The sequence below is a fragment of the Vanellus vanellus genome (assembly GCF_965231255.1).
Source record: "Vanellus vanellus genome assembly, chromosome: 4".
Taxonomy (NCBI): domain Eukaryota; kingdom Metazoa; phylum Chordata; class Aves; order Charadriiformes; family Charadriidae; genus Vanellus; species Vanellus vanellus.
Genome location: NC_138909.1, coordinates 52,709,675 through 52,725,119, shown reverse-complemented (window position 1 = coordinate 52,725,119; position 15,445 = coordinate 52,709,675). Strand labels below are relative to the sequence as shown.

Genomic DNA, 15,445 nt, shown 5'->3' with positions numbered 1-15,445 from the left:
AGAACATCCACTTGTCATTCATTCCACCTTTTTACTGTAACAAGCTGCGTATATCAAAACTCAACTGCGAGCAACCATTTTTCTAAATAAAAGCACAGCCAAAAAAACAGTGCTTGCTAACAGAAGTTTGCAAGATTCTTTAAGATACCAGCGGAATAAGCATGCACAATAGCAATACAAAACCATAGACCTGCTGCCCCCTGAAAAGGTGAGCTGTGCTGGAAAATTCATAGGTTCAGTGCTGGAACTCCACCTCCTGCAAAAAGACACCTCAAAATATGTGTATTACTTTGGTTCAAGTCTAAGTGGGAGTAAAGTAACCTAAGGCTGGTGTTTTGCAAAGGAGTTGTGTTATACCTATTGTTTTATTTGTAAAATAAAATATAGTCTATGATAAGAAACTCTATTGCTTCCCATCAGTCAGTTACCAGTGCTACAGTGTGGAGTGTAATGCTACTAGAAGCAATGTGTTGCTGTGTCATGCTGCTTCTCTTTTATACAAACTAGGTCCTGATGACCTATAAAGAGTTTTTCTAGAATACTACGAAGGACAAAATAAATTTCCTACTTGAAATGCAGGTGCAAGGAAGCTTTTACTTGCTGAAAACCATATGCCTTTCAGACAACTTTGGCAAAGTATATGGTAACACACTCCTTTGTGTTATTGAGTATGACTGCACACAAAAGAATAAGTTGGCAGTGGGTCACCGTTCCCTGTTTCCCTGTTCCTACTGTGGTAGATAAAATGGGAGAGAAGCAGCTCAGAAACAAACACACAGATAGCTACCATCATAACTTACTGAACAGCCTGACAGCATATCATCAGCCACCTATGGGAAGACAGATATATTAATAAGAATCTGTAAAATGACTTTGAAAACCACTGCTGTTCACCCTGCTCCCATACTATTGTTTGTGTAAAAGTTTCTAGCCTGTACACAGGTGCTCTAGCTGATGTGCAAATCTCTATTAATTATACTTTGGGGATGATATTTTAAGCCCTACAAAAAAATCTATTAAAACTTTCTGCTGGGGCCCTTTTCTGCTCTCCCCCTCCCTAAACAAAGGAAAAAAAGAAAAAGAAAAAAAAAGAGAAGATTTGCTATTCTTTTTCAAAGAGCAACAAGGTGCCATCTTACCTACTACTACTACTACTACACTGCCTAAATTGTCTCACACTGACTGGAGCAGGAATATTAATAGTATGAGCACTGTAACCCACCACTATGGAGTGTAAAGTCCATGCAAGAGCTATGGCCCATTTTAGAAGAACTTAAATATTTCTGAAAATACAGTTTGCAGGAGACTCCTGGGCGTGCAGGCGTTCTGTAGGCTCTCTGCCAAAACTCTCTGTAGAGGCCAGTTTGAGTGGTTCAATTCAATATATGATTTGCTTAATGAAAGATACTTCTCTAGAAGATTTTGGCAGATGCAATCAATTCAATTGCCAGGCAGTATTCATGTGATTACAAATGTTACTGATGACATTAGATACTTAATAAATTTCTCCAAAAAGATCACAGCTACTGTGTGGCTTTGAAGAAATGAAAATTGTGATACAGATTACTGTGTTTGCTGTGCACTGGACTATTGATACAACTGGGAACAAATACCTTCCGTGCACTGCCAAGCAGTCAGTGACAACTATTAATTTCTATATAAAGCCATGACTGCTTGTTTGTAAATGTTTAGCTATGCATCACTGCAAAGTCGCTTCCTTTCCGTGTTAGGGACACGTTCTCCCATAAATATATTAAACAATTTGACTCCACTGACTTTCACAAGTCTATGGCAATTCACATGTGCTGAGGGGCTGGCCTGAGAGTCCAAGGACAATTTTTAGCTTGAAATACCAGAAAAGCGAGAAGCTATCCTTACATAAAACCCATGAGTGAGACTTTGGCACTGTTTCTTCTGTTGACATTTCAGCAGATGCAATATCGCATACAGTAATAATAAAACACATCAAAGCAAAAATGATCTAACTGAGCTATACCTGTTTGGATAAAAATTGTTTTCCTTGTGGTGTGGCACAACTTGCGCTCTGTATCTTCCTGTAGTTTATTGAACAGCATTTTAAAAATGAATAAATGTCCACTGGCCAAATCCCAGTGCTCATTTCAGTGTATCACACGAAAGCAATCACACAGGCCTCTCTTTTCTGCTCTCAGGAGGAGGGTTTCTGTCTGAAAAAAAAAAAAAAAAAAAAGAAATCAAAGAACTGAATATATCACTTTAAAAGAGTATATAGTTGATTAGACCTGATCTCTTTGCACAGCTGTAGTCAAGGTGCTTTGCTGAGTCAAAAATCATAGTTATTAATGCTGGTTTTCATCCAGAAAAAGTGATGAAATAAGTATATTCAGAACTGAGATGCATGGAGAGTATTTTTATAGTTTAAATGTTTTCATTTTCACAGTTAACTTCTAGGGAGTAAGCTGTCAAAATTATTAAAGTGTCCTTTATAAATGCTGAGCAAAATTCCACTTTCAACTGCACTGCTCTTAATTCCTTTGCAGTGATTGATGGCTTCCTGTTGACAATGTCTTCAGTACTGTATAATTTAATTGCACCAGATAGCATGTGCTGAGGAGCCAGTTGTGCTCTCAGTTACACTGCTGTTTCTCTAGAATAACTCTGAGTTCAATCCAGCTGTCAGTCTAACCTTGTTGTCTGAAACTTGTAATCTTTCAGGGCAGATCTAGACTTGAGTTTGTGGCTCCTATTTAATCTGAGTTAATTTACTGACAGTTGCCCTATTATCAACTCCATTTGGAGCCATGCCCCCAGAACTCCATCAAAAGCTTAAAAATCATTCTCTATATGCATCATTTTAAGTTACTTGCTCTTGGTTTTGTACTGTCTTAGTGGAAAAGCATTTTCAAGCTTTTTTCTCTGTATCCAGGAAAAAAAAAGTAACTTCAGATCCTCAAAGATATTTAAGTATCATTTATTTAATTGCAACCAAATAACTTAAATCTTTTGTGGGTCCTAGTCTCACTCTTTGAGAAAAAAAAGGCTGAGTTTCTCAAATGGCACCAGCATTTCTGAAGCTGAGACTCTTGCAAGACTTGAAATAAAATTATCGATGCAAGCAACTCACATTAGCAAGTGCAATTGTGACTGCAGAGAAACTTCTTCCTGAGCATACCTTGTGGTTTTTCACCCTGTGGTCACTTAACTAGTTTTTAGACTGACTTTGAAGAGTTTCTTGAAGGGAAAAAAATGTTACCAGGCTTAAATTCACCATGAATGGGTTTCCCATCTGTACTGGGAAAAAACACTATAGGTTGAAAACCACTTGTTAAGAACTTATCTAAAAGCTCTGTGAGACAACAAGATCTTCAGCCTGCTGGTGTTCCTCTGACATGACGCTTCCTGACAAATTAGAAACAGCAAAGGGCTAATTAACAAAGACACACAGGTTCCAAAGGAGTAGCTGGGCACTTCTACCTGGGAACCTGCTCCACCAAGGTCTGCCCTCCTTGGCCAGCAGTACCTCTGTCCCCCAGCAGTTTCCACTCTCTACTACTCATGTCTTATTCTCAGCCTGCAAGCTTTTGCAGGGAGAGGCTGTTTCAGAACTGCTTTTCCCTCTCCTCCACAGCCCTCTATCCTTTTCAACTCAAACTTTTGACATCCACCTGTGCATTAAAGAGGTCTTGTTCACGTTCCTTGTCTGTTCTCACTTATCGTCTTAGTGCAATGGCAAGTGTTATTAAACACCGCTCCTCACTTGTGCAATGCAATCCTGGATGAGTGAATGCTCTCATTGTTGGGAGCCCAGTAGAAATCAAAGAATCATCTTAACATCAAACAGGCTTATTGAATTTCACTGTAATGCCAACAAGCTGTCACTGTTAACACAAACCCTGCCTAGGCATCACTCATAACTATTTACAGGCAGGAAGAGCAGCTCTGGGAGCTCTCAATTGTAAACTGAAAGACTATGAAAGAGAAGCATCAATTACAAAAATTAATTGCAGCCCTGTTGGCATTGGCTTAGGAAGTCCCTGATAGGAACAGTTCTGCATGGGGCTTGCCCTTGTCACAACAACTTTCAAGACTCAGGAGTTGTTGAAGGAAGTTATTTGTGTGTAAAATTTGAGAAATCATAGTTGGTCAGCATGAGCCAAGCACCAGTGGTTGAGTAAGGATAGGGAGGCTGTACCTTTCAGAGAACAGACAGTCACAGTGTGCCATTGGTAGGGCTCTGGCTGCTGCATTTCACTTTAGTATCTCTGCATCATTCAATAATTTGTATTTAACTAAAGCATCTCTTCCAGAAAGGCCTCTCGAGTCTCAGTCCAAAGGATGGAAAAGATAGACAGTAATACACTCTTTCTTTACTAGTAGTATTAAACTCTGACAGTTGTCAAAGGATGGGTGATGTTCCACATAACTGGTTATGTTTCTGTTGGTGATGCACTGTTCCTATGCCCCTTGTTCTGTGACAATAAGAGCTGTCTGAATCAGTGCCTTGGCATCTCAGGCCTGTCCAGGTCCTCACAGAAACAGAAGCTTATCTTGTGGCGCTCTGGGACCAGCTTCTTCCTTTATACTCTGCCTCACCTCTTATAAGACAGCATTACTCTCTGATGGGTTGTATTCTCACTCCACCCTCCAAATAGAATAGCCAATACAGATACAAATGACTATCTCTATAAGTGGGATTAAGGAATTGTGCTGCCTGTATTGCATTCAAAGAAATCTTCCCAGTGTAACTTAGACAGGAATTTAGTACCTCCTTTAACTTCCCATGTAAAGCCTGGTGACAGTATAAGAACTAACACAGCTGTGACTACACATGGTCTTGCTGTGTCATGCATAGGTACAAAAAATTTCAGCTGAACCTAATCCAAACAGGTGAAACCCCACTATGCACCAGAACAGCACAGCTGCTGGAGGTAAAGCCCATCTATTCACAGTCTACTACTTAACAGTTATTTAGTATTACGCTAGTGCATGGGAAACTTTTGCAATGTAACCCGTACTGCACTCAGAGTTCTGCCCTAATCAGTTTGCTATTGATAGCTCAAGGAAGCTAAAGTCACTCCAATCTCATTGCGTGGGGCCCTACATGATTGCCCAAGGTCACAAGAAACCAAAGGCATAGCACCGTAATTACCCTTTTGTGTTATAGTTTGAGACACACAATTGATTTACATCTCTTTGGTTGACTCTGCTGTGAATGACAATTTGAGCCAGAGTGTGAACAAGGAACAAGGAGCCCTTCTCACCTACCAAGAGAGACAGCGCTGGCCAGAGGGACTGAGCAGCCACCTAAAGGAGCTGGGAGATTTGACTGCGATCTGGCTTCACTCCCCACAAGTTGCTTTACTGTCATGTTGCCAGTGTTAAAGGTGTTGTTAGGGAAGGAGAGGTAGTACAAGACATACTTGAGGAGGGGCATTATTAGAGGTGAGAGTCCTCCTGTCCCTTGGAAACTTCAGACAGCATGGGAACTACTGTGGTAAACCCTACCCCAGACAGTGTGCATCGTTATGAACCTACATGTGTATGCATTACTAAAATCAGGGCATTTAACACACCCTTATTTTTTGTTCATTGGGACCTCTGCAGCACAAGGTCTTCATGTGAAATTCCAAAATGCTCTGTGTGCTGTGATAACTACTCAAGCAAATACGCTCCCCCCTTTTTCACAGAGTATCGATCCACAAGCAAGTAATATATGCACGTCCCTTTCCTCTCTGCCAGTCCTGCCTGCCACCTTCTTGCTCTCCCTTTCAGTTTCTGCTCCTGCCCAGTGAACAGTCAGGCCACAGCTCAGAAGCAATGCTGTGAGATAAAGAGTAAATCATCTTTCTTGTTCTTCTCTCCTTCATACATCTTCTTTACATCTCTACTTGATGCAGAGACTGTCTGTGGTAATTCTTTAGCCTGTTATGCAAGAAGTCTGACTAGATGATCTTTAAAGAACCTCTCCAGCCTGTGAAAAATAATCTGTACTTGGTGCAATCCTATTTGCTGAAATGGAAGTGAGTCAGCAGAGATGTCATGTCTGCTGTACGCAGACCGGCAGACCTGGCCACATGTAGATAAAGGCTAAGTGAAAGCATTTCTATAGAAACACATACCCGTGTGTCTAGATTATACGCTGTCTTCTTCAAATCCTGCAACGCCCTCTGCATGAACTCAAACGCATGGCAGTCAACGCAGGGACGACCTGGAAAAAAGGTACAGAAGAAAAACATCACTGTCACAGGACGACATTTGGAGTGTGGCAGTACAGGGTGGGTATACTCAGAGACCTTGCCGTACCGGGCACCCGCTCCTGCATGGGTACAAAGTTATGCCTGCCTGAGGGCAGGGCTGTACCTATCCTTGTGCAAATGTGTAAGGACTGGCAAAAAACACAAGAGCATTTTGCTGGGTGTGCTTTTCTGAACATAGCCCAGGCTTGATTCAGCCTGGTGCTGTGTGCCTTCAGCCCCCAGCCTCTCCCCTTAAAACAGAAATTCTCAACCCTCCTCAGACATGGGTTCATTCTCAACTGATACACTGAAAATAGCAGTTTGCAGTGGTTCAGATCAGACAGGCAGGCCTGTTTTTACAGGAGCTCTTACAGAGCAACTTGGCAAGGGACAGTGCCAGATCTGTATTTGCTTCCTTTCACCTGCTGCTGTATTTTTTCTCTGCCAGGAATGCAAAGCATCCCACTGGCTCTGCAGCTGGTGCCAGTGTGTGTGCACGGAGGGGCAAGGCAGAGAAAAGGCAGGGAAGAGGAGGAGGAGGAGGGGATGACTTCACAACCACTCCGATGGCTGACTTCTGGACCTGGGCATTTCTGCCCTGTCAGGATTCACCCTGCACTGGTCTCAGGCCCTTTATCACAGTATCACATTCAGTCAGAGAGTTAATGAACTGTGGGTTTTCAGAAGAAGAAATTACAGATACTGGAGGCGATGCAGGGGGGGAAGGGGAGAGACGAGATTTTACATTGATCACAGAGCCCCCATGTTGGGGCGAGTGCTGAAATCCCTGTCTATGGGCAGCCACTCGTGCTGCTCTGACAAAGCAAAGAAGGTGCAAAGCTGCTGCTGAGATAGCTGGGGAGCTGCCCGGAGCCAGGGACCTGCCGTGCAGGACTGCACCACCCTGCTGCCAGCACGCACTTCCAAGTTGAGCCTGATAGAAGGGAGCAACCAGAGTGCTTCTTGGTCCCCAGCAAGCCTCTCAGGGGTGTTGACCTGTTCAGGAGGTGTTTCACTCCTGCCCATCCTCTTCCATCTCTCCTCCACGCAGCTGACATCTCAGGGAGACCCAGGGATCAAGCCAGGGATTTAATACCAGGGATACGGGGAGATGCAAAGTCCCCACCTCTATAAGAACAGCATCACTCACAAAGACTCTCTCTCCAGGCCTGCAAGGAGTAGCAACAGGATGGTTTTGAGCACATTTTAAAGACACTCAATCCCTTCCTGTTTTCAGTATTTCAGTAATTTAATTGTTTTCACTTCAGATCATGGAGCAGAGCCCTTAGAAGGAATCTGTATCCTCGGTCTGCTGTCAGCAAATCCATCATTGACTTGGTGCCATGGTCTGCTCCCTCCCCTTGCTGTGTTTTAGAAAGCACTCTGCCCTGACTCCACCTTTGTGGTGGTGAAGTGCTTGTCACTAAAGTGTTCTCAAAATCAGAACTTGTTGGAGAAAAAACAAACTATGGGTCATAAATTAATGTATCCTGCTCCAGCAGTGTGAAGCAAGCATCTTTGAGGGGAGCCATGAATTACATAGTCAATCACTGCCTGCCACCCAGGGAGTCTTCGCAGGCCCTCACGAAGGCCATGGCTGTGTGGGATCATTCACTGGTATTTATGGCAGCCAAGTGCTCCTATTTTGACAGGGATGTACTAGTGGAACAGCACAACCATGCTGAGTGGTTATTTCCGCCACCCCTGTGAAAGCAGCTGCCCTGACATCAAAGCCGCTTCTGCAGGAAAATGGTGGTGGCACTGAGGAAACCTGCCTGTGCAGCTCTGTGTGTCCTGGATCAGGACATGTGAAGCTCCTAACACAGCACTGCTCTTCAAAGCCACAGTGCAGATGCAGCCAGTTTCACCACATAATGGGGTATTCACTCTCTAATATAGTTTCCAGGGCTGTCCTCCTTGGTGGATGGTCCTTCTCCAGGCACAGGTGTCTCTGGGTGAGGTTAGCACCCCTGCCTGATGGGAGCTAGCAGCCCTGCAGCACTGGCAGTGGGAGAGCTCGTGGGATTCCTCCAACCAGCTATATGCCAGGATAGGATGCATCATTTTGACCTCCAGTGGCACAGAGAGGACTCACTGAAGCAGCATCACTGGCAGATGAGAGGACAGCTGTACCTGGGAGGAGGTGATGAGCAGCTGGGGGGGTGGCTGGCTAGAAACTCTTCCACCCATACAGCCCTGCAGAGCACACAGCTGTTCAGCATGTTGGGGACTGAACTAGGGCAGTGCTGATCTCTCCGTCAAGCATCTCACATGAGCGCAGAGCAACTTGAGAGCAGTTTCCCAAATAAAATAGGGGCAATACCCCACTACCTGGAAAGCCTATAGCTACAGCTGGATTTTTACCAGCATAGCTGCCCAAGCCCTGACACCAGTTGGACTTATAATCTATTATACTAGCCAGACTCACAGTAGCCAACAGCAGATACTTACGGAAGATATAAGAATAACCCTGCAGCAATGTTCTTCTAGCCTACCAAGAGGTTGGAGGATATCCTGAGTCTGGTTGTTTTTTCCACATCTGATAAGGCCTCCATGAATTTTTCTCACATTAATTTGCCCCATTGCTTCCTGAATCCACGTAAACTTTTGGCACCTACAGCATCCTGTGGCAATGAGTTCCACAGCTCAGCTATTCACAACGTGAACAAAATACCATTCCTGTCTGCTCTGAAGTTAACATCTGCTGCTTTCATTTCCTGCCTCTAATTTTTGCACTGGAAATGACAGTTATTAAATATTCACCATCTTTGTTCCACTTACGACTTTGCTGCTCTCCATCACCCCCAGCCTGGGTGTCTCCTTTCCAGACTGAAGTGCTGGGCTGGTAAACTGGCCGATCTAGCTGGGCTTACTCTCTCTTCATGCTCACAATATTTTCCATAGGATGCCCAGGGGCATTTCCCCAAAGTAATGATGTCTAAAAGTCTGTTTTCACAAAGGTTTTAAACAAATCTAAATATGTGCTGTTGCCAATAGGAGCAATCTGCTTTCTGTCCTTGGCTACGTGTTCCCACACCTTCCCTTGCTCACAGCAGGAGTGACCATATAGTTGCTTGATCAGCTGGATCTCTGATTTGGTTTCTGCAGATCAGATCCTGGATGCCCGGGTTCTGCAGCCAGAACAAGAAATAGGGCAAGGACAGGAGACCAGGTTATGGGGAGGAGAAGGCCAGTGGCAGCATAGGCTTACCTCAGCTTAAAGCAATCGTGAAACCAAACCTTAAGTCACATCATAGCAAAGTACAGCAGAGTGCTATTAATTCCTTGCTGACAGCTGGGAACAGACTATCATTCATAGGGAGACTTAACAGGTTTGTGGATTAACGTAATGAGAATTATCAAGAGTCAGCTATAATTCTTTAAATGAGTCCTGTCAGCACGAAGACTGTATGCGTCTTTGTGTGTTTGGGGAGAAGTGGGGGAGGAGAGCTTAAAATATGCTTCTTGGCTTCTTGGTGAAAAACTGGAACTGAAAGCATTGTGGAAGTCTAATTTACTTTCCCTCACATGCACATGGCGTTTACTCTTCGTATTTCATGCACCTTGGCTAATGAAAACAGACTGACCAGCTTCTGTTCTTCAAATTCCACATTTCAGCTTTCACAGTGGGTGATCTGTGCTATAAATGCAATAGGAGGTTGGGGAAATTACTTAATTTTTTTAGTGGATCGCACTGAACTTTAAAGAAAATAATCCGCAAACATTAGTAACACCATTTCATACTTGAACAGTCTTTTGCATATGCAAAGTGCTGTGTAAGTATAAGGACATGATTAATCACTGCTAATTAGCATTCTTCGTAAAAAGCTGGGCCTGGCTGTCTGGCTGGCAGGAAGTATGCCAAGTGGAGAGCAGGTGATGGTACTCCAAGCCAGATATCAGTGCCACACACAGGGCAGGATCTCTCTGCAACACTAAGAACTCTGACTCACTCTCACGCTTCTCTCCTGTGACTCCTGCACCTCCCACGCTTGCACGAGAGCATTGCTGCCCCTCTCCTGCTCGTGGTGCTGCAGGAGGGACACATTTCTCCCACCAAGTGGGAGAGAGAGGTTGTAGTGCTGTGTGGTCCGTGAGGGATTGTTTCTGCTTAAGGCATGTCCTCAGTCCCATGTCACACACCTGGGAACAGAGAAAAGCATTGAGTACCACACTGGTCTGGCCTGCAGAAGGACAATTAGTATGGTCCATGTACATCATATAACCCTGTCCTCTTTTTCTCCCTGGGTCATCCAGGATCACACAGCCACCATTTTACCTGGGCTGACACTATGGACTTAAGTGCCAGCAATAGGGACAGTGTGTGCGTGTCCTGCAGTAGCACTGCCCTTCAAAACGGGTCAGTACACAGGAGGATCAAGTCCTTGATGAGAAATAGCCAGTGGAGCTGACATCAAGCAGGAGAAGATCCTGGAACATCTGCACTAGATCACATCAAAGGTCTGCCTGGCCCAGTGTTCTATCTCCCATGAGCTACATCTCTTGTAGTACATTAAATGTGTCTAGGAGCATTCCCAAGCTTTGAGAGCAGCTGGCACGGGACAGCTTATCTCTGGAACAGTAAACTCTAGCTTCCAGATAGGCAAGTGGCCTCCTGTCATGGACAAAAGTGTGCCAGGTACCATCCTAGCAGGTTAATAGTACAGTCATGTCCCCATGCCAGGGAACATCCGTGGGCACGGGTTATAGATGTGACCTTCATGGACAACAATGGATGCCCACAAAAGAGCACAAGAACAGGGCAAGTATGGAGAGATGTATCCCCAAAGACCCTCCCAGGCCTCAGGAATATGCTGAGGCAGCTCCTGAGCCAGAAGAACTGCTGCTGTATCTAACAGCCCTTTCTAAGAGTTTTTTCCTTTAATTTACCCAATCAGTTCTGCAATTCCATGCAAACTTTTAGCATCCACAGTGTCCTAAGGGAAGAGCTCCACAAGTTAACCATCAGGAAGAGCCCTGATGGGCAAAAGAGGGTACCTGTAGCACTTAGCAGCTATGCACCACTCTAAACAAGTGACTGATTAGGAGCATCCCGAGTTCCCGAGTAGCACAAAGTGATTTACAATTCATGATCAGCTGAGAGCCTTCCTCCTGGCCTGGCCTCAGACATAAATGCCATTATGTCTACATAGCAGTGCCACCAGCCTCCCTTACTCAGGACAGACCAGCATGTCTCTGCAGAAACACTGGACACAGAAACACTCTGAACTACCCTTCATTCCTCACTCTCACATGCAGGAGTAAGACAAGACAAGGAATCTTTCTCAAGGGCTCTTCAGGGGACTCAGTAGCCTGGCCACAGGATATCAAAACCATGAGAAAACTCCCTGAGATTGGGGTCAGAGACACTGGCCAAGAGTTTTGTTCTACAGATAAAATGGGAGTTTTCACTACATAAGCAGAACAAGGAATCACCATATACTTTTTCCCAAAAATGTATTGACTTGCGTCTGCTAACATATACACACAAAAGGCACATACAATTTATTTTTTTCAAGTATGATTTTCTCCTTACGGACACAAAATGGACTACTTGCCACAAAATTTATTAAAGTTAATTAATGCATGCCTAGAAAACAGACACACAAAATATAGATGAGGTCTGTTTTAGAACAGACCAAAACCTAGCACTAATAAAAAAAGAGAATGGAAAGAGAAGGGAATTCAGTATTTAAGTCCTATAGAGACAAATACACATAGGTGTATTTGAAAACTAGGAATGGAATTATAGGAGAATAAAATGGAGTGACTAAATCAGGTCTTGTGTTAAATATTTTGGTAGTCATGTAAAATGATAGCTGTGATACAAAGTAAGCATGGCTAAGAAGTACAGATTGGTTTGTATGCAATTACTTTCCTTTTTTTTGTTTCCTCCCAGAGGATATTTTAAGTTTTTAATGAGTGGCTACTTGCCATTTGCCATCACCAAAACACCCTGAGAACATTGACTCCATCCCCTAATGTCTTTGAACTATTGCCTCATTTTGGAGCAGAGAAATTTTAACTAGAGACTTGCTGAAAATGACAGAGGAAGCTAACGTAGAACTGTGATCCAAATTCAACAGCTCCCAAATCCACGATGTGCTCGAGGCAGTCTGTCCTATTTATTTATTTTTTAGGTTTGCAGAAAAGCAGCAGGATTTCAGAAATCTATATATGCTTTACAAATACACTGTTCGGGTCAACTTCCCCTGTGTCAATCTATAGCAGTTACAAGAAAGTTGAACTTGAGCTATTGTTCCAACCAAATACTAAAATAAGCAAAAAGTAATGCCCTAGCAGAAATAAACACAAATTTCCTTCTAACAACATCCAGACTAGCAAGGACTTCATATGTATTGCAGTAAATCTGGAAACAAAACTCTCAAGAAGCAGACCTAAAAGACGTACAACCAAAGAGCTTTAAAACACGCTCCAATTAAAATTATAGCATCCAGTTAGTATTTCTTCCTAAATAACTACTAATCCTTTGCTTGCTTGCTGTTTTTATAAGTGCTGTTTTCATGTGCTTTGCTGACACATTACAAATTCATCATTACCCCCTTGCTAATCAGGCAATTCAGCGTTCCCCCTGGAGCTTAAGGTCTGTGTGGCTGCTGTGGGTTAAGTGGCGGAAACAAAGCAGGACGTGGTGCAGCGGGAGGGCATGAGTGCAGCACAGCAGGTACCTACTTTCTGCAGGAATGACACTCCCAGACTCCTGGCTGGCCCCCACAAGCCTCACGCTTAGCAGGCCAACCACCGAGATGAACGGGATCGCCACACGCATCACGCTCCAGACAGACGGCAACGCCATTACTCTCATCAATAATTCAAGCTTTCTTCCCTGCCTGAAACGAGGAGAAATAGCGAAAATCAGCAGTTTGTTTCCAGCACACTCCCCACGAAGGAGTGGACAAGTCATGATAAGCACAGACCCGCATGTCCACGCAAACCCACAAGCACACATCACTGCATTGACACGCCACGGGCTTGCGATGCACCCCAAGGACCAGTTTGCCAAGTACCTGATCTTTCTCTTCGCCTGTGTGCCAGACCCTTGGAGCAGCTGTAGCGAGCAGGCGAGGCTCCAGCAGCCACTCTGAGCATGCGTCCCCCCTGCATCCCCCCTTCTCCGATTAGGGTCATTGCCATGGAGATTTGCTATAGCAACACTGAAAAATTGGAGCTGCCAAGTGGAGAAGAAGATTTAAAGGGACCACAATGTGGTGGATGGTTGCTGCTGTACTCGTCGTCCTCTGCCTCTGCTCCCCAAAGGCCGTGTCCTCTCCTTGGTGAACACTGGCTGCTGCCACCCACATGAAAGGGTCTTAGGCAATTTTTATGTTTGTTTGCTTTTATTCCAAAAGGGACTGTTCTGAAACGTGCAGCTCCCATCCCTCACTTTAGTTGTAATTCACTTAAAGTGAGATTTTGTTCCTGGAGGTTTCAAATGAGATGAAAACTTGGAAATTAGCTTGGAAAAATAAGGATCCAGGGCCTCCTGATGGCACTCTGGGCTCTGGGGAAGACTCTTATGGGCTTCATTTAACTGCACTGAAAATGAAGCCTTGTGGACAACCGTAACATTGGCACATGAACCAACCAGGAATATGCATCCTGCCCAGCATCACACTAGGTAACCTTGAGAACAGCCCAGCCAAAATCTATGCACTCCAAAATTTTAAGAAGGCTCTCTTCAAGCTCAACTCTTGATCTGGGATTTTGCTAATAGCCTGTGTTCTGACAAAGCTCAAGCATGAGCTCTCCTGGACAGGGGATCTCTGCAAGTACCTGGCTGAAATTAAGCATTCAGAAAGTGGAGGTGATACCTTTTGGAAAAGAGAGAGAGAAGTTCTCAACACCTGTTTGCCCCAGAGTGTGGTTAAAGATTCATCTCGCAACATATCTGCTCAATGCGTGGCTTTGTCTTTCTCTCAGGGGAGGATGCTCTACCTCCTCTCACTGGGGAGCAGGCTCCAGCCTTCCTGGTCTGTACAGAACAGCTAACCCACCCGGCTGTGGAGGCATCAGCCTTCCTAGGCTGAGACACAATTTATCCCTGGCTGTCTTCAGCCCTAAGGTCTGTCACGAGCAATATACTCTACTTCTATTTCACTTGTTCCTGTGGCTTCCTCGGAATTACTTCTCACATCCCTCATTGCAATGCTTATGCTTTTGGACCAGGTTAATTTAAAAAATATCTCAAAGGACTCCAGGGCCTTCACCACTTTCTGGCAAAGTGGAAATGCCTTGTGCATGCAAGAGAGGACTTTCCAGGGGGGCAGCCTGGAGTAGTGGAAGCAGTTCCTACAGGAATGACACATTCAGCAAACTTTTAGCCCAAAATGCAACTGAAATTCAACTTCCCTTGCATGGAAAGTCCAAGTGAAGGTCTCAGTCAATGACGTCTTCATAAGGTGAATCGGGGCACACGTGCATCAAAATGCCTCTACTGAATTTATGAGAAGACAAGACTCCTAATCCAAGCTCTGAAGTCGGATGCCTGAAGTGACGTTGTGTGAGATAACCCAATATAACATTGTTTGTCTCTTCACAGGCCTTGGATGCCTGTTAAAGGAGCAGCTCCGTAAGACCCAGGATATAGTGGAACAACATTGTACAGTTTGACTATACACTCATCTAGGGCTGGTCGCATAGTCTAGCCCTGATCTGCAGTTTTAAATAACACCAAATGGAAATTCTGGCACAAAATCCAAACCTTACACTTCCATTCACCCTGGCATATGTGTTTCTTGCGCATACCCTCATTATGGTCCCACGGCTATATCATACTTTTCATATATGAAAACAAAAGGACTGAGAGGAATTGCCTACAGATGCAATAACCTTCGATAAGGTGGAAAGCACTGTTTGTTCTAATGTTATTTCAAGGTTCTAAAATGGTAACTATTTGTAAAATCTTTTTCATAATTGCTTGGTCTTTTCAGTGGGTAGGCAGAACAAGCAGTACAACCCACAATGAGGTAAGGAAATGAATTTGACATCTCAGGGAGGAAGGGCTACCACAGAAGTAAGCCAGGGCGCTACCCATCTTAAACAACTGCACAAAATATAAAAGGGAATCAGAGCGGAGAACTTGGGAAAATTTGTAATAAAGAAAAGCTGAACATCCTGAAATATGTCATTCCCAGGATGCCAGGACTCCAAGGATGCCTACACATGGTTTGGTCATATCTTGTTATTAGGGTCACAAGCAAAGTTTTGCA

General features: G+C 44.2%; 1 protein-coding gene across 1 annotated transcript; it reads right to left on the bottom strand.

The window, feature by feature from the left end:
* Positions 1–1,912: 1,912 nt before the first annotated feature.
* LOC309671605 (NELL2-interacting cell ontogeny regulator 1-like) lies at positions 1,913–13,370 on the bottom strand (the record flags this gene model as incomplete). Its single annotated transcript, XM_082482882.1, is given in 5 exon segments — positions 1,913–2,186; positions 6,099–6,187; positions 12,909–13,066; positions 13,244–13,328; positions 13,331–13,370. Coding segments are annotated over 5 exon segments (438 nt in total). The 3' UTR covers positions 1,913–2,120.
* Positions 13,371–15,445: the final 2,075 nt, after the last annotated feature.